The sequence below is a fragment of the Coregonus clupeaformis genome, chromosome 12, assembly GCF_020615455.1.
Source record: "Coregonus clupeaformis isolate EN_2021a chromosome 12, ASM2061545v1, whole genome shotgun sequence".
In the NCBI taxonomy this organism is placed as follows: domain Eukaryota; kingdom Metazoa; phylum Chordata; class Actinopteri; order Salmoniformes; family Salmonidae; genus Coregonus; species Coregonus clupeaformis.
Window position 1 is genome coordinate 34029580 of NC_059203.1, and position 18921 is coordinate 34048500.

The following is an 18921-nucleotide window of genomic DNA, read 5'->3' on the forward strand; positions in this document are numbered from 1 at the left end:
CTTTGTAATCGTCAGGGTGGGCGTTGGTGTGTGTGGAGAAGCGAGGCTTTTACTCTTCTCTTGAGCCAGAAGGTTTGCTGAATGTAATCACCTGTCCCCAACGACACTGTGCCAACACCCAACCCTAGTGACTTAAGGCTTTACTCTAGAAAGTGCCTCACAGGTTGATTTTATATGAAAAATAAGTTCACTGCACCTCTCCCTCTGGGAGTTGATTGAGTGTAGGTGTATAGACGCTTGGTAAACCAGTATCACCCTACAGATTAGTACATCTATTTGGCCCCTCCCCTTCCCACTACTATTTTTAGCCGTTGTAGATAACTTTATCGACAAAGACCCTAAAGCCGTAGCAGTCGCTTGGCTTTGTAACACAGAGACCAAGATCAGGGCCTTTTATTCTCCTGTTCAAATTCATGCTCCACCAGCTTCCTTTCCATTTCATGCTCTAACGCCGGGTTCCATTCCAATCCAACTCCATTCCTTTGTTTTGAACCAGCTTTGTTTTGGCTCCATGTCTTCATTCCATTCCACTGAAGTGCTGGACCCTTGACTATTCCTTCATTGTGGTCCCTTGTCGGGTACTCTACCCTGAGTTACTCCAACCACAAATCACAATGGCATTGTTTACTGGTTATTACAGAGGACAGCTAGGTGCATCTGGGCCCTTGTTCCACACCCCTGCTGGCTGCCAATAGAAATGTGACGCAACACCCCAGTAATGTAATGTCCCTGTCTGAGCAACAGGGCACACCTTTCTTCAGAGAAAGAGAGCGAGACAGACTGGAGGAGTGGGGCTTCTTAGGGTTCAACCAGTCTCTCTCCATCTCTCCCACCCCTAAACTCGTCTTCTTAGGGTTCAACCAGTCTCTCTCGGTCTCTCCCACCTCTAAACTTGTCTCTCCCACCCTTAAACCTGTCTCTCTCTTCCATCCCTAAAGCTCTCTCACCCCTAAACCTGTCACTCTCTGTCGATCCCACCTCTTAACCTGTCTCTCTTTGTCTCTCCCACCTCTTAAACCTGTCTCTCTCTCCCACCTCTTAAACCTGTCTCTCTCTCTCCCACCCCTAAATCTGTCTCTCTCTGTCTCTCCCACCCCTAAATCTGTCTCTCTCTGTCTCTCCCACCTCTTAAACCTGTCTCTCTCTGTCTCTCCCACCACTAAATATGTCTCTCTCTGTCTCTCCCACCACTTAAACCTGTCTTTCTCCTCCTGATCCTGTTTAGCTGTCCCTTAGATGTGCCCAAAGATCTCTCTCTCTTTTTCCCTTAACTCCCATCTCCTTCTTCTCCCTCTCTTGTTCTATTTGCCCCTTGGGCTGGTTTGGTCTCCCCTATATCCGGCACTGCCCCACTCCCTTCTGAACATAATGTAGGGTTATTTATATTTCATTCCTGTCTGCTGCCTTGCTTTTTAGTTTATGTTTTATTTTTTTGTACATTAACTGTACTGGGACCATTTAGAGATGAATGAGATATTTTGTGTTTTTCTTGCTATTTTTAATTTGGTATTATTATTGTTTTAAGAAAATCCTATATTTTATTTGCATCTGTTTTGTTTTCTAGTGTTTTGTTATAAAAAATAAATTGAATATATGTATATATAATTATATATATTATAAAATTATATATAATTATATAATGCCAAATGGCCTTTCTAAGCAAGATATTGTTTAAACCTAATAAAATGCTTGAGATTTTGTGTTATTTGTTTATTACCTACAGCATTATCTGGTGAAATCTGATGTTCAGTAGTAACACCAATCCCAACATTGATACTATTATCTTCAATACTGGAATTGAACCAAGTCTTCTAACATGTGTTCTGTTCAGTAGGGCAAGTCACAGCAAAACTTTTTATAATGGAAAATGGAAATCTGTGATTTGAGAAGGACAGGCCTCCCCATTTTAATGCCATTTCGAAATGATTTCTCCCTACTGAACACAACCCTGTTCTGAGACTAATTACACTGCATGATGATGACTGATATGTGCCCCAATGCACATCCAGGTTATGCACTGTTATTGAGGGTTTGTCTGGACTTGCTTTTCAGTTAAGAGTTTAACCCTTACCCTCAATCAAATATTCATGCTGCATTTCTCATTACATTACCCACTGCAGCAGGGGTTGTGTTGGAATGTGTGTAAAGACAGCGATAGAAACAATATTTGAATGTTATAATAGTCCATAACATTGGAGACTGCTGAGGGGAAGACAGCACTTAATAATGGCTGGAACAGTGAATGGAATGGCATCAAACACATGGAAACCATGTGTTTGATGTATTTGATACCATTCCACTGATTCCACTCAAGCCATTACAACGAGCCCGTCCTCCCCAATTAAGATGCCACCAACCTCCTGTGGTCCATAACCAGATAATACATTATCTAGATTCTACAGCTTGGAGTAAGCACTTGATTGAAGCTAGTCCTGCAGGGATGGGAGGATTCTGGACCTGGAAGCAGAGGCGTCATGCCCACAGAGGCATGGTCCCCTCACATTTTTAAACAGGACAAATATATGTTTTGTTTTTGTTTCTCTAATACTACTAGCAACCTAGCAATTTTATGAAGTTGGCTTTAGCTAGCCCAGATAGGTTCCCAACCTCGTAACTAGCTACCAAGAAGCCATTTCAGGCTATCAATCAAGTTAGAGTAGCTAGCTTGTCTAATTTAGCTGGCATGCCTGCTGGCAAGGTTGGTAAACTTTAGAAAAGCGAGCAATAACTAAATGTACTGATAAGACTCACATTCCTTTCAATCTCTTACCCAGATTTTAGCAGAGATACAGAGAATCATATTTAGTTTCTTTAAAAATATAACCACTAGACAGTTCGAGGTATGCTTAGATATGCAGAAAAATAAACATATTTTTGACAGAAGTAAGCATAATGATTATGACTAGGTTGCAGGAAAATACTTTCAGGAAAAATTCTAATTTCTCCAACTTCCACCACCCAGCCATCCTTACATACTTTGTGCCCCCCTTAGATTTTTGGGGTGCATGACGCCCCTGCCTGGAAGGCCACTCGCAGTGCTGATCCAACTAATCATGGTCTAATCTGAAGATTAGAATTAGTGATTAGCTAAATCAGGTGTGTTAGCGCTGGGCTGGAACAAAAGCCTACACACCCTGCTACAGCCCTCTCCAGGACTGGAAGTGTCCATCTCTGCAAGATCCAACTTGACCGTCCCACACCCTTGATAAGGTCCAAGGCCCCTATTCACAGCGTCTAAGAGTAGGAGTGCTGATCTAGGATCAGGTCCCCCCTATTCATTATGGTTTAAAAGGCAAAAGTGATCCTAGATCAACTGAACCTACTCTAAGACATTTTGTGAATACGGCCCAGGTTCTCCGCTTCCGTTCGCGGGCCGCATCTCAGGAAGGTTTGGCGGGCGAGACGAATTCTCCTCGGTGACTCATGCAGCGCTCCGTCATGTCCTCCTGCTTCCTGCACCCCCCTCGTGCTGGCATCCCCGTGTCAGTCAGCAGATTAACTAAGTCAACGGCAAGAAGACACACTGTCAATCAACCGCCCGATAGGAACACCCCTATGCATTTTAAACATTAACATTTGCCAGTCCCCAATTGATACCCCCTCACCCAAGTCAAAAAGGCCTGTCAGACTGGAATAGAGAGAGATGGTGGCGGCTGGTGTGTTTACCCGTGGTCGTGTTTGCTTGTCATCCGGTGTCCCCATGGTCAAAGTGTCCTGGCGGTCACTCGGGTGTGATGGAGGGCGCGTGACAGGCCACAGCACCACTTTAAGCAGGGGAAAATACAGAGGAAATGGGATTTGGCCTAGGTCAGTGATCCTCAACCCCCGGTCTGCAAACCAACACTGGACCCTGGGATGTTGTTGACCGGTCCCACAGACTGTTAGCGAAATTACACCAATTTGTCAGTTCTCAAGTGCTAGTTGTAGGTGTCCCTCTAAGCAGGAAGGACAACCGGTTGCCAGTCCCTGGTAAAGTAAGGACCATAGCTTGCCGGTCCCTGATATAACAAGGTTGAGAAACATTGAAGATTCGATGTGTTCAATCTTCGTTAGTCTCAGGTTTTGTCAGATTGTCTGTGTCCTCCACAGTTCTGAAATATGAATGCAATTGACACAATCTGAACGCAACTGACAAAATCTGAATCAGTCCAGTTGAAATGTGTCTTCCAATAAATGTTTCCATGAACGTGATGTGTAAAGAAGATGTGAGAAAGTCATGAAGTGACAGAACGGGATTCATCCAACCGCATGATGTTTATAGTAAACCACGTCAATGTATTGATTTTGGTGGCTGGGAGCAGGCTGGCTGGGGGGTGTAATGGAGGGGGGTGGGGAGGTGGGAGGGGGGGGGGTATTATGTACAGACAGGACGAACATCCCAGGGGAGGTCAGGACTATTTGGAGATGATAATTGGAATTGAGCGGATCTTACGCACACCCCACATCCCTAAACACCGCTGAGCTGACCGCTGGGAGGGAAAGGAGCAATGGGGTCAGCGATGGGCGGGGCGAGGGGGGGTAGGGTGAGGGAGGGGAGGGGAGGGTAGTAGGGGCATTTGAGGTGGGGACATAAATTGAGGAGGAAGAGGAGGCTTACAACACTCATCGTCGCCTCAGGAAAAGTGATTTGTCACTGAGTTGCTGGATACCAACAGGTTAATAATAGGCAGAAGTGAACAGCGAGCACACATAGACAGACTTGGTGGACATCAACAGTGATAACCGATTCCATACAACAGGTATTATCAGACTGAGGATCTAAGGTAAGGATTGCTATGATTTTTGCTATTTGGTATCAATGGGTTAAAAAGTTAGCTCTTGGAAAGAATTTTAGCATTTCCTTTAGGTTTGATGCTTTGTATGAAGTATACATTAAACCCATAGACAGCTACATTTATTGGTTCCATTGTATGGTGAATGAGTGGTGGCAGTACCAGAATATATTTTGGAGTTAGACGTTTTTAAAACATCCTAACATTACACTGTTAACGTGCCTTTCTAAGTGGAATCTTGAGAAGAAATTACCACAACAATTGCCAATGAGAAACTGATATTTGAAACCCACTGTGAACTTTACTGTATATCTTATTTTATTTTTTAAAAAAAATTTAAATTAGGGGGTAGATCAGCTTTAATATTGCAGATAGATTGTAACTTCCATCAATGTAATTGTCTGCATCACTTCCAATCCCCCATATATTTTTTTCGCTAATATATATGTACATACATACATATACACATACATATACATACATATATATACACATCCTTTTTTTAAATATAGTTTCCTTAATTACTTTCCAACCCCACCACCCCTCCCCTAATTGGAGTAAACTAGTGAACAACAACGCTTAGGCCTCTACTTCCAGCATATACATACTATATACATTTTATGGACAGTCAATTTTACAATAGTTCTATTTTGTTTGTTTTTACTCCTGAACTTCCTCTACCCTCAACCTCTCCGATCATTTTCATGATGTCCATCCGGTTTGCTTCTATATGCCATATCTTTCAAACTGTGCTCTTTCACAAAAGTTCTCAACCTATAACCTATTTTTATTTATTTTTATTTCACCTTTATTTAACCAGGTAAGCCAGTTGAGAACAAGTTCTCATTTACAACTGCGACCTGGCCAAGATAAAGCAAAGCAGTGCGATAAAAACAACACAGAGTTACATATGGGGTAAAACAAAACATAAACATATATATACTTATTATGGACACAGTATGTTTTACATGAGTTATCTTGTTGTTATTAGTTGTTATTAGTCCCAACCCCCAACCCCTCCCATCTATCTCTTAACACTTAATATTGGATTTCTATTTGCCATATATTTTTTAACTGGACTGTGATGTTTCACAAAAGTTCTGAACCCTTCTATTCTCATTGTTACTACAGATTGTAAATTAAAAATAAACATTTTTGCTAAAAGTATTATTATATTATTGATCAATTGATCACCCAGTAGTGCTATCTGCATTCCTGGACCTGTGACCAAAAACAAGCTACAAATGGACAGTACCAAAACAAATTATCTAATGATTCTGTCTCTTCGCAGCAAAATCTGCAGAGCTGGGAAGATTGTATCCCCCATATAAATAACATTCTATTGGTAGCAAGAATTTTGTATAATAATTTAAATTGAAAAATTCAAGTTTTGAATCCGGCTTCGTTTTGCGTATCAGTTCATAAACCACTTGCCATGGAATCGGTACGTCAAAAATCTCTTCCTAACTATTTTGCAATCTATATGGGACTGCTGTCAATCCTTTGGTCCTTAAATGAAACTGGTATACTTTTTTATTTATCACAATTTTCTTTAACCAATTATGGTCTATGAACTTCACTGTATTTGTTTGTGGAGATTTTTTTCCCCGTGTATAAATATGATTAATGTATTGGATTAAATATTTATCGTGCATAAAATGAAGTTATGAGCTGCACACAAAAAAACTTTAAGGCTTGTTGTTGCTTTTTGCTGTTTGCCTCTCCAATTGTGCCTCTTCACTAAGATTTGAATAATTACCCTCATTTGCCTGGCAGATCAGAAGCCGCCGTCACACTTTTGACACCAATGTAGCGACCATGTAGCAGTAGGTACGGCCACAGAGGATGTTCAACCCCCGGTTGTCTAACCCCAAGGCAAGCATAGTCTCCCTAGACAGACGGTTGCCTCCCACAAGGTATCCAATGCTACTGTTGCCCAGTGGTGTAAAGTACTTAAGTAAAAATACTTTAAAGTACTACTTAAGTCGTTTTTTGGGGTATCTGTACTTTACTGTTGATATTTTTGACAACTTTTACTTTTACTTCACTACATTCCTAAAGACAATAATGTACTTTTTACTCCATACAATTTCCCTGACACCCAAAAGTACTAGTTACATTTTGACAGAAAAATGGTCCAATTCACACACTTATCAAGACAACATCCCTTGTCATCCCTACTGTCTCTGATGTGGTGGACTCACTAAACACAAATGCTTCGCTTGTAAATGATGTCTGAGTGTTGGAGTGTGCCCCTGGCTATCCGTCAATAAAATAAAATAAAAGAAGGCATTTGAAATGGTTTATGCTTTTACTTTTGATACTTAAGTATATTTACTTTACTTTTACTCAAGTAGTATTTTACTGGGTGACTTTCATTTTTACTTGAGTCATTTTCTATTAAAGTATGACAATTTAGTACTTTTTCCACCACTGCTGTTGCCTAGGGTCAGGTTTACGAGACTAAGGCAAGCATGTAGTTCCAAGTGAATTAATTCCCTTGAGAGCTCTAGGGTCTTCACAGTATTCTCCCCCCTCTCTATCACTTTCTCTCGTTCCCGAGGCATGAATAATGATCCCCCATCCCTCCCTTTCTTTCCTTGTGAAAGGTGTGCATGCCTGACAGGTGTCTCATGCTCTCTTACCCACACCCTCCCGCTCCTTACATCTCTCCATCCCTCTCTCTCCAGCTCCAGTGATGGTGAGTGTGGCTAGGCTGGTGTTGATGCTGGGGCTGCTGCTGTGTCTGGGAGCTCAGCTGTCCTCCTCCCAGCACTGGTCCCATGGCTGGTACCCAGGAGGAAAGAGGGAACTGGACTCATTTACCACCTCTGAGGTGGGTCACAGTACTACAATCGCAATGACTCAAATAGATATTACATCTGCGTAAAACACACAGTAGCCATTTGTGTCACAATCATTCTATTATCTCTCTCTCTCAGATTTCAGAGGAGATTAAACTCTGTGAGGCAGGAGAATGCAGCTACCTGAGACCACAGCGAAGGAACATCCTTAAGAACATTCTTGTGAGTGCAGGGGCGCCCTTACGAAAAAAAGTCAAAGTGAAGTATAACTGCAGTTAGAGTGCAGTATAACTGCAGTATGCAGCAAATACTACGTCCAAAATGACAAAAAAAATTTACTGCAGTAATTTTGCAGTGTAACTGCAGTTAGAGTGCAGTTATTCTGTATCCAAAATACCACAGTCGACTGCAGTTACTGCACTTTTACTGCAGTTTCAAAACAGCAATCTATTTTTGTAAGGGCGGGAAGGCAGTAGTACAGTAATGTAATGATAATGTATCAGGTGGCATTCATATAGGCCAGGGAATTTGAATCCTTATTCAATGTGTCAGAGAGGCATGTTTATTGTACATAATGTATTTCTATCTGAACGTTCCATAATAATATGTTTCGTTGTCACATACAGCGAAATGTGTTGTTTTACAGGGTCAGCCATAGTAGTATGGCACCCCTGGAGCAAATTAGGGCTAAATGCCTTGTTCAAGGACACATGGACATCTTTTTCACCTTGACTGCTCGGGTATTTGAACCAGTGACCTTTCAGTTACTGGCCCAATGCTCCAACCGCTGGACTACCTGCCACCCTTTAATGTTGTGCCCTACTGAATGCCTGTGTCAAAGGAGAATAATAAAAGGGGGGGGGGGGTGAATAGTGGAGGAAAAACATATATTGCACATGTAATTCATGTCTTCATGTGGTGTTACTCTCTTTGCAGTTGGATGCTCTGGCCAGAGAATTCGAGAAGAGAAAGTAACCTATCAACTGTGGTTGACTTAAATCCTTCCTTGTCTATCTGTTTATTTCATATGACCTCTATTTTAATCTTATGTCCTTTGATCCAATTTTGTGGTTTATCCATTTTGATAATAATGTAGCATCACTCCTTTACCCTTGCACCCTCTTTATTGTCCCTTTTTTCTGCTGTAGACTCAATTACAGATGTAACATCATACACATGCCATTTCCTGTAATAAAGTATCTATTTTGTTATTAATGTCTTCATCTTTGTCCTCTTCAATTGATTTGATTCAAATAAAATAATAGGTGTGGTCCTCTGTAGCTCAATTGGTAGAGCATGGCGCTTGTAACGCCAGGGTAGTGGGTTCGATCCCCGGGACCACCCATACGTAAAAATTAATGCACACATGACTGTAAGTCGCTTTGGATAAAAGCGTCTGCTAAATGGCATATTATATTATATTACTGAACAAAAATATAAACGCACCATGCAAAGTGTTGGTCCCATGTTTCATGAGCTGAAATAAAAGATCCCAGAAATTTTCCACACAAACAAAAAGCTTATTTCTCTAAAATGTTGTGCACAAATTGGTTTACTTCCCTGTTAGTGAGCATTTCTCCTTTGCCAAGATAATCCATCCACCTGACAGGTGTGGCATATCAAGAAGCTGATTAAACAGCATGATCATTACACAGGTGCACCTTGTGCTTGGGACAATAAAAGGCCTCTCTAAAATGTGCAGTTTTGTCACACAACACAATGCCACAGATGTCTGAAGTTTTGAGGGAGTGTGCAATTGGCATGCTGACTGCCAGAATGTCCACCAGAGCTGTTGCCAGAGAATTGAAAGTTCATATCTCCACCATAAGGAACCGCCAATGTCTTTTTCGAGAATTTGGCAGTACGTCCAACCGGCCTCACAACCGAAGACCACGGGATTGGGGTGCTGAGGAGTATTTCTGTCTGTAATAAAGCCCTTTTGTGGGGAAAAACTCATTCTGATTGGCTGGGCCTGGCTCCCCATGGATCAGCCTGGCTCCAACGTGGGTGGGCCTATGGCCTCCCAGACCCACCCATTGCTGCGCCCCTGCCCAGTCATGTGAAATCCATAGATTAGGCCTTATTGAATTTACTTAAATTAACTGATTTCCTTATATGAACTGTAACTCAGTAAACATTTGGAAATTGTTGCATGTTGCGTCTATATTTTTGTTCAGTATATATAGAGTAACAATACCTCTTTTGAAAACATGATTTGAAAGTACAAATGAGCAGAAAAACATAAACAATAGAGTAAAAGGTTCTCAGTTATTATATTCAAGTTGAGCACACAGAATTCCAGTCAAACCAAAACTCTAACTTTACAGAAAGTAAAGAAGGTTCTCATGTTCTGCGAACATTTATCGACACATTGCGCATGCGCTGCTCAGATAGGAAGAAAGATGGAGGAGCGAAGTATCTGTGCCCCGCTGCTAGCGGAGTCAGATACTGAAAATAACATTATTTTGACTCATAACGTTGCTTCTGTATCAGATGCTGACACAGTAATAAACACTAATAATACCAATAGTTCACAGATTGAAGGTGAGTTCATTAAGAACGTGAAATTACAGCGTCTGGTGAATTGATGCCCAGTTCGTAGCAAGCTAGCTAGCAATGCTGACGTTAGCTAAGGGCGTTCTCAAAGTTAGCGAGCTAGCTTGCTGTTAAATGTCGAATTAGGCACTTTAGCCTATGGTGAGATCAACTTTAACTAGCTAGTTATCCGATAGGACTACTTTCCGTCAGTTAACAATCGTGTATTTCCCATTTGAACGTCGTTTTGCGCATATCCTTGTAATCACTCTGCTAGCTAACTATTAGCTATACGTTCGTTAGCTAGCTAGGACCCACTGGACTGGGAGGCCCTAAAATAGCTGCCATTGCATTGAAGCCAATTTGCTAGCACAATCCCCCCACTACAGTTGCTGTCACATTGGATGGGTTAGCACGAAATGATTAACTAGTTATTCAACTCCTATTCAATCAGAACCGGTGCATGGGTTAAGAAACTAGCTACTATACACAGCAATGATTTTTTTTTTGTCTTGCCTGGGTCACCAGTCTTGAAATAGGGTATTGGCTAATTTATTCAAAACTTTGCTGCCTAACTAGCTAAACAATGTTACAGCGTGTTACCTCTTGTGAAACTTTTTGACTTGTGTAGTATTACATTCAATTACATTATTAGGCATAGCCTAGGCTATCTCTTCACACAGTGCTCAATATGACTGTCTGGAGAGAGTATGCAATACCAATAGGTTGTCAACACCAACAAACAACTGTTTTCATTCCATTGCTATACTTTTTAGAAGTATACCTAATATAACTATATAACTTGTGCAGTAGTAAATCGTAGTAAGGGACTTGAATGCAATTTTTGTCAATTCACATCAGCCATATTGAAAATGCCCACACGCTGGTGTTCAAACCTTCTGAACATCAAGTTCTGTTCTATTTCTGCTATCTTGTTTACCATCACTAAAGGGTGCGGTTAACATTTGGTAAGTACTGTACTTTAAAGTAGTATATGTGTGTAGAAATCCAGTTTCTTTATTGGACATTTTGAAAGTGAAGGTTGTGGAAGCAATAGCCATTGTGAGTTCTAGAGGCAGCAATAGCACTAAGTGCACTTAGTTCATTCTCCATGAGATTGTAGATGGTTTTGAAACAAAGATTTATAACTCCAAGATTCAAGCACTGGCATGCATCAATGAACCTGGGATGTAGCCTGCCAGTGAATCATTGTTCTCCATGCAGTCATCTCAAAATTAGGAGAGCCAACAAGTGGGAAAGGAAACATGGCTGATTTAGAAATTAATATTTCAGCGTGTGAGAATGCTTTAGAGATGCTAGAGCAAATGACGTGTTGGTTTGACACAGGCATGAATTAATCATCATATTGTATGTCGGTGAGTGTAGTCAAGGCAAAATATGGGCACTTTATAATCAAGACAGATAAGTTATCAGTAACATTATGAGTAGTGTTTTTAAGGCCTACTTTACGGTTGATGATCGGGATACAGTTAACATTATTTGTGACCAGGCAGAGGAACAGTGCATTGTCCTCACCCAAAGTTACAGCCACATCTGTTAATTCAATTTCAGACCTTCCTTCTAAAGGAAGATGGTAGTGTACATTATACATTGTCTGCATGCAGTATTTTTTGCTTTCTGTTATTATATTTCAGAATGAGCCTTGACAACATTTGGAATGATCAATTCAGTAAAAGTGATAGTGAGTAAGAGTGTTATGGGTTCCAACAGCTGACACTTGGAATATATTATTTAGTGAAGAAGATACTGTACATGTAATGAACTGATCTCTCACCCTACGCAATCGACACAGTAGGTTAGACTCACTGATTTTCATACCAGTTTATCGCATTTAAAGGGTCACCACTTTCTAACCTCACATTCATGATCTCCAGCACCATATCAGTGTCTACATTATGTGGAAGCGGTGATTTGTCTACGTTCTGTTGTAAAAATTATCAGAAGAAAAGGTCCTAATGACCCCCGAATTACATTACAACTTATCAATCTAATATGAATCAAAGTAGTGCATTAGTGTTACTGTAGGTCACACATGAACATTTAAACATTAGTGGGGAAATTCACTTGCAACAAAGACTGACATTGATATATTGCAAGACTCAGGTTTGGCAGTCGTTGGGTCGAGAAAATTGTATTTGAGTAGTGAGGTTGGTTCTTTATAGTTGTACTTCATAGTTTCAGTCTCCCCACGAAATGGTCACATTTCCCTACTCTTACAACCTGCCCTCTCCATTCTGTCAATGTCCAAACATTTTCTCATTCATCTGCACACATGGACTAAGATGTTGACTTGAGTGAAGACCTATGGTCACTCTTAACTCAGATGCTACTTTCAATAAGCTCAATGTTTCATAGTTATTTTATTTTTGGCTTGATTATGTCCCAAGTTCTCTTTTGTGTTTTCTTTCAACTTTATTATCCATTTCACACAGTGATTCATGCAATCATAACATCAACAGATATGCTCTATTTTTCACAGCATGGTACACTTGAAAAAATATTTATCTTCTGTTTTGAGGGTTTCATTTGTCTTGTGAATATATTGTCTTTCATCCAGGCAGTTTTTTGTTCAGAATGTTCTCTGAACATTCAAAAATGTTAAAGGAGTGTTCTCTGTTCCCAGCAGACTTGGGAGAAAGTGACCTCCTGAAGGGTCTCTTCACGGACAGCCACTGCCATGTGTGTGAGGCTTCTCTGCTGTTCGTGTCCCAGAGGATTGCACACTACGAGGTATGTGAGTGTGTGTCCGTCTTCCACGTCTCAACACTTGTGTTTTAATTATGATAACCAATAACATTTAAACAGTACATTCCTTTAGGTCTCAACGCACTTGACATTGTTTGGGGGTAACTCGCTCCACCCGCCACCAATGTGTCTGTCTACCCACCAACCCAAGTTTAATTCAACAGAAACCATCTTCCTCATCATATTTTAGTGTGTTCATTTTACGAGTTGAATGTCTTACTGTTAGCCAACTGTACAGTTTGAGCTCCTCCTCTGAATGCAGGGAAAGAAGCATGCCCAGAAAGTGAGACTCTACGTGCAGACCAAGAAAGATGAGAAACGAAGTAAAGACTTCCAGGTAAGACTTTGATGGAACAGATGCCTTGACACAATGTTATTTGCATTGGTGTGTGTGTGTACATCCAGCTTCTAGTAACAATTGTATGAACCCAATCACGATGAAATCACAATTAGGCATTGTGTTGACGTTCCAACCATCAGAATGCCATGATATTAACCCTAAAGTGTTATTGTAATGGATCTGACATGGTCCAATGCGGTCCAACACGATCCAGGTGAAATCGATAAGCTTCTAGAGAGCATTATTGTTACTTCCTCTGAAGGGTTAAGGACTATCATGTTATTGTTACCATTATGAGTGTGGGCGTCTGATGTTGTGTTGAGCAGAGAGGAATCACTATGGACAAGGACCGCTTCTGTGAGCTGTGCAGCATGGTGTTCAGTTCTCCGGTGGTGGCCCGCTCCCACTACGACGGCAAGGTCCACGCCAAGAAGCTGAGGAAACAGGGCCTCTATCCCACCACCCAGCCAGCAGGTTAGTACTGCCTACGTATATCACACTATCTAATAGACAGGTTAGTACAGCCTATAACACTCTGTCTAATAGACAGGTTAGTACTGCCTACGTATATCACACTATCTAATAGACAGGTTAGTACAGCCTATATCACTCTGTCTAATAGACAGGTTAGTACTGCCTATAACACTGTCTAATAGACAGGTTAGTACTGCCTACGTATATCACACTATCTAATAGACAGGTTAGTACAGGCTATATCACTCTGTCTAATAGACAGGTTAGTACTGCCTACGTATATCACACTATCTAATAGACAGGTTAGTACAGCCTATATCACTCTGTCTAATAGACAGGTTAGTACTGCCTATGTATATCACACTATCTAATAGACAGGTTAGTACAGCCTATAACACTCTGTCTAATAGACAGGTTAGTACAGCCTATATCACTCTGTCTAATAGACAGGTTAGTACTGCCTACGTATATCACACTATCTAATAGACAGGTTGGTACTGCCTATAACACTCTGTCTAATAGACAGGTTAGTACAGCCTATATCACTCTGTCTAATAGACAGGTTAGTACTGCCTATATGATTATCTAATAGACAGGTTAGTACAGCATATATCACTCTGTCTAATAGACAGGTTAGTACAGCCTATATCACTGTCTAATAGACAGGTTAGTACAGCCAATATCACTCTGTCTAATAGACAGGTTAGTACAGCCTATATCACTCTGTCTAATAGACAGGTTAGTACAGCCTATATCACTCTGTCTAATAGACAGGTTAGTACTGCCTACATATATCACACTATCTAATAGACAGGTTAGCACAGCCTATATCACTCTGTCTAATAGACAGTTTAGTACAGCCTAAATCACTCTGTCTAATAGACAGGTTAGTACAGTCTATATCACTCTGTCTAATATAAAGGTTAGTACTGCCTATATGATCATCTAATAGACAGGTTCGTTCTGACTATATCACTCTGTCTAATAGACAGGTTAGTACTGCCTACGTATATCACACTATCTAATAGACAGGTTAGTACAGGCTATATCACTCTGTCTAATAGACAGGTTAGTACTGCCTATATCACTCTGTCTAAGACAGTTTAGTACAGCCTAAATCACTCTGTCTAATAGACAGGTTAGTACAGTCTATATCACTCTGTCTAATATAAAGGTTAGTACTGCCTATATGATCATCTAATAGACAGGTTAGTTCTGACTATATCACTCTGTCTAATAGACAGGTTAGTACTGCCTACGTATATCACACTGTCTAATAGACAGGTTAGTACAGTCTATATCACTCTGTCTAATAGACAGGTTAGTACAGCCAATATCACTCTGTCTAATAGACAGGTTAGTACAGCCTATATGCCTCTGTCTAATAGACAGGTTAGTACAGTCTATATCACTCTGTCTAATAGACAGGTTAGTACTGCCTACATATCACACTATCTAATAGACAGGTTAGTACTGCCTACATATCACACTATCTAATAGACCGGTTAGTACTGTCTATTTCACTCTGCCTAATAGACAGGTTAGTACAAGTAATCTAATACTCTTATAGTCAGTGGTTAAAACTGAACCCACACATATCTCTTTTGCTATCAGACACTCTCTCTCAAAGGGGCCACGGGTTGGTCCTACCAGGCCCACTCCAGGCCTCTGGCACCGACCAGGGATTGGGCGAGGAGGGGGGGAAGGGACCCCAGAACACCTCAGAGACTGTGGACCTGAGTGACCCTAACAAGCACTGCCGCCTGTGTGCCGCCTCGTTCAACAACCCCCACATGGCCCAGCAGCACTACGCTGGCCGCAAGCACCAGAGGAACCACTCCCGCCAGCAGCTGCTCAAAGACCTGGGAGAAGACCCAGCACAAGGTACCCATGCCCTACGCTGTCAGTCTGTCTGTGGTCATGGACCGGTCAATGAAATGGGTGGAAAGGAAAGCATGCCAGGAAAGGAAAGGAAGCAATTGTCCGAGAAATTGGGCCAAGGCTTTTAACCCCTCAAATAGCTCTGTCTCCTCCCAGAATGGGTGTGTGTTGTGGGTTTCTGTCTCCTCTGAGGAGTAATTATACTATTCTGTCCACTTTTCCTCTGTCTGCAGCCAACTCCTTTACATGTCCGGTGTGTAACATTAAGCTTGACTCTGTGGAGATGTACCACGCTCACATGCAAGGAAACAAGCACCAGATCAAGTAAGAGGACAACCACATTCATTTTGACCTCATACATTTTGTTCACTTTGTTTCCCCAAAACAGATCATTTTCACTATAAGTTCTCAGCTCTGCACTATGTCAAAATATGTAACCCTTTGGCTCTCACCCTGTGCCCCAACAGAGAGAAGAAGGTTGTTGACCTATGCAAGTCTCAGAAGAAGGTGTATGATTCATTCGCAGATGAATTGGCTGACTACATCCACGTGCAGAAGGCCCGCGGGATAGCCCCAAAAACCAGCTTCGGGGCTACCGAGGAAGAGGAAGAGGGAGAAGGAGAAGGAGCGAACCTTGGCAAGGTTGACGGTCAGAATAAAACCACCTTGGGCATTCCTCCTTCTTCCCGCTCTCCTCTTCCTCTCACCTCTCTGCATCCTGCTTCTACCTTTTATCCTCCTCCCCTTTGGTGCCCGCCCTATCAGGCTCCTCCCACTCACTTTGGGTTCAGGGGGAGCGCCTATGAGCAGACAGCCTGGGGCCACACTTTCCCTCAGCCCTTCCTCCCCGGATCTGCTCCAGCAGGCTTTATTGGCTGGCCTAAAGCCAGGGGGAGGGGCAAGGAATGTTCAAGCTCTTCCTCTTCCTACACAAGGTCCTCCTCTTCCTACAGCAGCAGCAGTGACAGTAGTGACAGCAGTGACAGTGACTACAGGCACAGAGAGAGGAAGAAGAGGAAGATGAGGAAGGAGAGAGGGAGGAGGGCGAGAGAGGAGGACTCGGAGGAGAGGAAGAGGAGGAGGAGAGGGAAGAATATAAGAGACGACGACACAGAAGGGAGAAGAGGAAGAGAGCATGACGAAGAAGCGGAGGAAGAGAGGAGGAGGAGGAGGAGGAGGAGAAAAAGACTGCACTATAGTAGCAGGAGTCACAGGGAGGGACACAGGGCAAAGAAACGCCGGGAAGAGGAGGAGGAGGAGGAGGAAGAAGAAGAAGAAGGAAGGAAGCAGGAGAAAGAAGAGAGTACAGAGGAAAGGGTGGGAGGAGAAGGAGAGGAGAAGGAGGTGCATATTCAGGCTGAGATTCAGGAAGAGATGGAAGAGAGGGAACAGGCCAAGGAGACTAAGGCCAAACACAGGAAAGACAAGAAGAAGACGAAGGAGAAAGTGGACACCAGGACAGAGGAGGAAAAGCTATGGGATGAGTCCATCATAGGCTTGTGATGCAGAGACCCTCCTGGAACGAACCATCTGAAGGCTAAAGCCAGGAACGAACTCAATGCAAATATGTCTAGTGACATGATAAAAAGCAGACAGTTGATGAACGTGAACAAAAGCAACCAAGTTCCACGTGCTTCCCAAACTTTGTAAAGCAAAGTAGGCTCACATGAAGAAAAGTTACCGTTCCCTTTGCCATCACAATTTGCAGCAAACAAGCTCCCATGTTCTTGTTTTTTATGTTCACCAACTGTCAGCTCTTGTTGATGTCACTAGACGTCTTAACGCATTAAGTATGTTCCAGGTTTTACAGCTGTCGAGCCGGACATTCCAGACGTCATAAAAAGGAAACAGCAACAACATTGGCTTACGACGACTGACTTTACACAGTCATGACACAAGCTGTAGTGTAGTTATGCTAGCTGGCTAGCCATAAGCTTAGTGTAAAATAAGGGTTTGTGTCATGAACGTAACAGTTTATTCACATCAGCTGCCATGACTGTTTATTACGTCTGCTATAACATGCTTCTGACAGAGTGATGATGGGCGTTCAAGGAATATGTCAGGTTGTCGGCAACCTCAACACACAACTCTATTGCACGTTTGATCCGTTCTGTCGGCAAGACCCATTTTGAAGTAACAGAGCTCCCTTCACAGCCCAAAATAATATAATGTTGCAATGACATTAAAGGCCCCGTGCAGTCATAAACGTGATTTTCCTGTGTTTTATATAGGGTTACAAAGGGAGGGTAGATTACTAGAAACTTTTTAAGTTTACCGGTTAAATACCATAATTTTGGTACTGAATCTTTCAAGGGTTTTATGTAATCTATCACAAAACATCTGTTGACCCATTTGGGTACTTCAGATTATCACAGGTGTCTGTAATAATCTCTGGACCTCTGTGTGGCTTTATCACATGTAAAATATATGAAATAATTAAATAAGATAAAAAATGTAAATAGACTGAAAAAGCTGTAAATAATTATACTAAATATAAACCATCAACTTAGTGAATACCGTTGGTGTTTATTATGAGGGTTTCAGCATGATATTCATTTATTTTACTATGTAATTATTTGCTGTCAATGTTTTGGTGTTAAACTGGTGGCAGTTGTGAAAAAAGTAAATAGTTGGAAGAGTTAATTGAAAATAATGCCATTGTTGATTAGATGCTTTTTTTTCATTAATTAGGCTATTTTCTCTTGAACCATATGGTCTATCTACTAGAAACTCATGGGCAATATGGACACAGATATAATAAATGAATACATACAGTGGGGAGAACAAGTATTTGATACACTGCCGATTTTGCAGGTTTTCCTACTTAATGCATGTAGAGGTATGTAATTTTTATCATAGGTACACTTCAACTGTGAGAGACGGAATCTAAAACAAAAATCCAGAAAATTACATTGTATGATTTTTAAGTAATTAATTTGCATTTTATTGCATGACATAAGTATTTGATATATCAGAAAAGCAGAACTTTAATATTTGGTACAGAAACCTTTTGTTTGCAATTAGAGATCATACGTTTCCTGTAGGTCTTGAACAGGTTTGCACACACTGCAGCAGGGATTTTGGCCCACTCCTCCATACAGACCTTCTCCAGATCCTTCAGGTTTCGGGGCTGTCACTGGGCAATACAGACTTTCAGCTCCCTCCAAAGATGTTCTATTGGGTTCAGGTCTGGAGACTGGCTAGGCCACTCCAGGACCTTGAGATGCTTCTTACGGAGCCACTCCTTAGTTGCCCTGGCTGTGTGTTTCGGGTCGTTGTCATGCTGGAAGACCCAGCCACGACCCATCTTCAATGCTCTTACTGAGCGATACATGGCCCCATCCATCCT

General features: G+C 41.7%; 2 protein-coding genes across 4 annotated transcripts; both read left to right on the forward strand.

Annotated features, from left to right (window-relative positions):
• Window positions 1–4587: 4587 nt before the first annotated feature.
• LOC121578635 (progonadoliberin-2-like) lies at window positions 4588–8795 on the forward strand. Of its 2 annotated transcripts, none has more exons than XM_041893004.2 (4): window positions 4588–4763; window positions 7463–7608; window positions 7715–7798; window positions 8513–8795. In XM_041893004.2, the coding sequence occupies exons 2-4, from the start codon at window positions 7471–7473 to the stop codon at window positions 8549–8551; spliced, it is 261 nt and encodes an 86-aa protein (XP_041748938.1). In that variant the 5' UTR covers window positions 4588–4763; window positions 7463–7470; the 3' UTR covers window positions 8552–8795. The 2 variants fall into 2 exon arrangements, with proteins under 2 accessions (XP_041748938.1, XP_041748939.1); XM_041893005.1 differs by lacking the exon at window positions 4588–4763 and adding an exon at window positions 5653–5687.
• A 1187-nt stretch (window positions 8796–9982) lies between these two features.
• On the forward strand, window positions 9983–18217 carry zmat1 (zinc finger matrin-type 1). 2 transcript variants are annotated; one of them, XM_041892095.2, is made up of 7 exons: window positions 9983–10120; window positions 12756–12862; window positions 13140–13214; window positions 13544–13691; window positions 15306–15575; window positions 15806–15896; window positions 16040–18217. In XM_041892095.2, the coding sequence occupies exons 4-7, from the start codon at window positions 13556–13558 to the stop codon at window positions 17073–17075; spliced, it is 1533 nt and encodes a 510-aa protein (XP_041748029.1). In that variant the 5' UTR covers window positions 9983–10120; window positions 12756–12862; window positions 13140–13214; window positions 13544–13555; the 3' UTR covers window positions 17076–18217. The 2 variants fall into 2 exon arrangements, with proteins under 2 accessions (XP_041748029.1, XP_041748030.1); XM_041892096.2 differs by having other exon boundaries at window positions 12759–12862.
• Window positions 18218–18921: the final 704 nt, after the last annotated feature.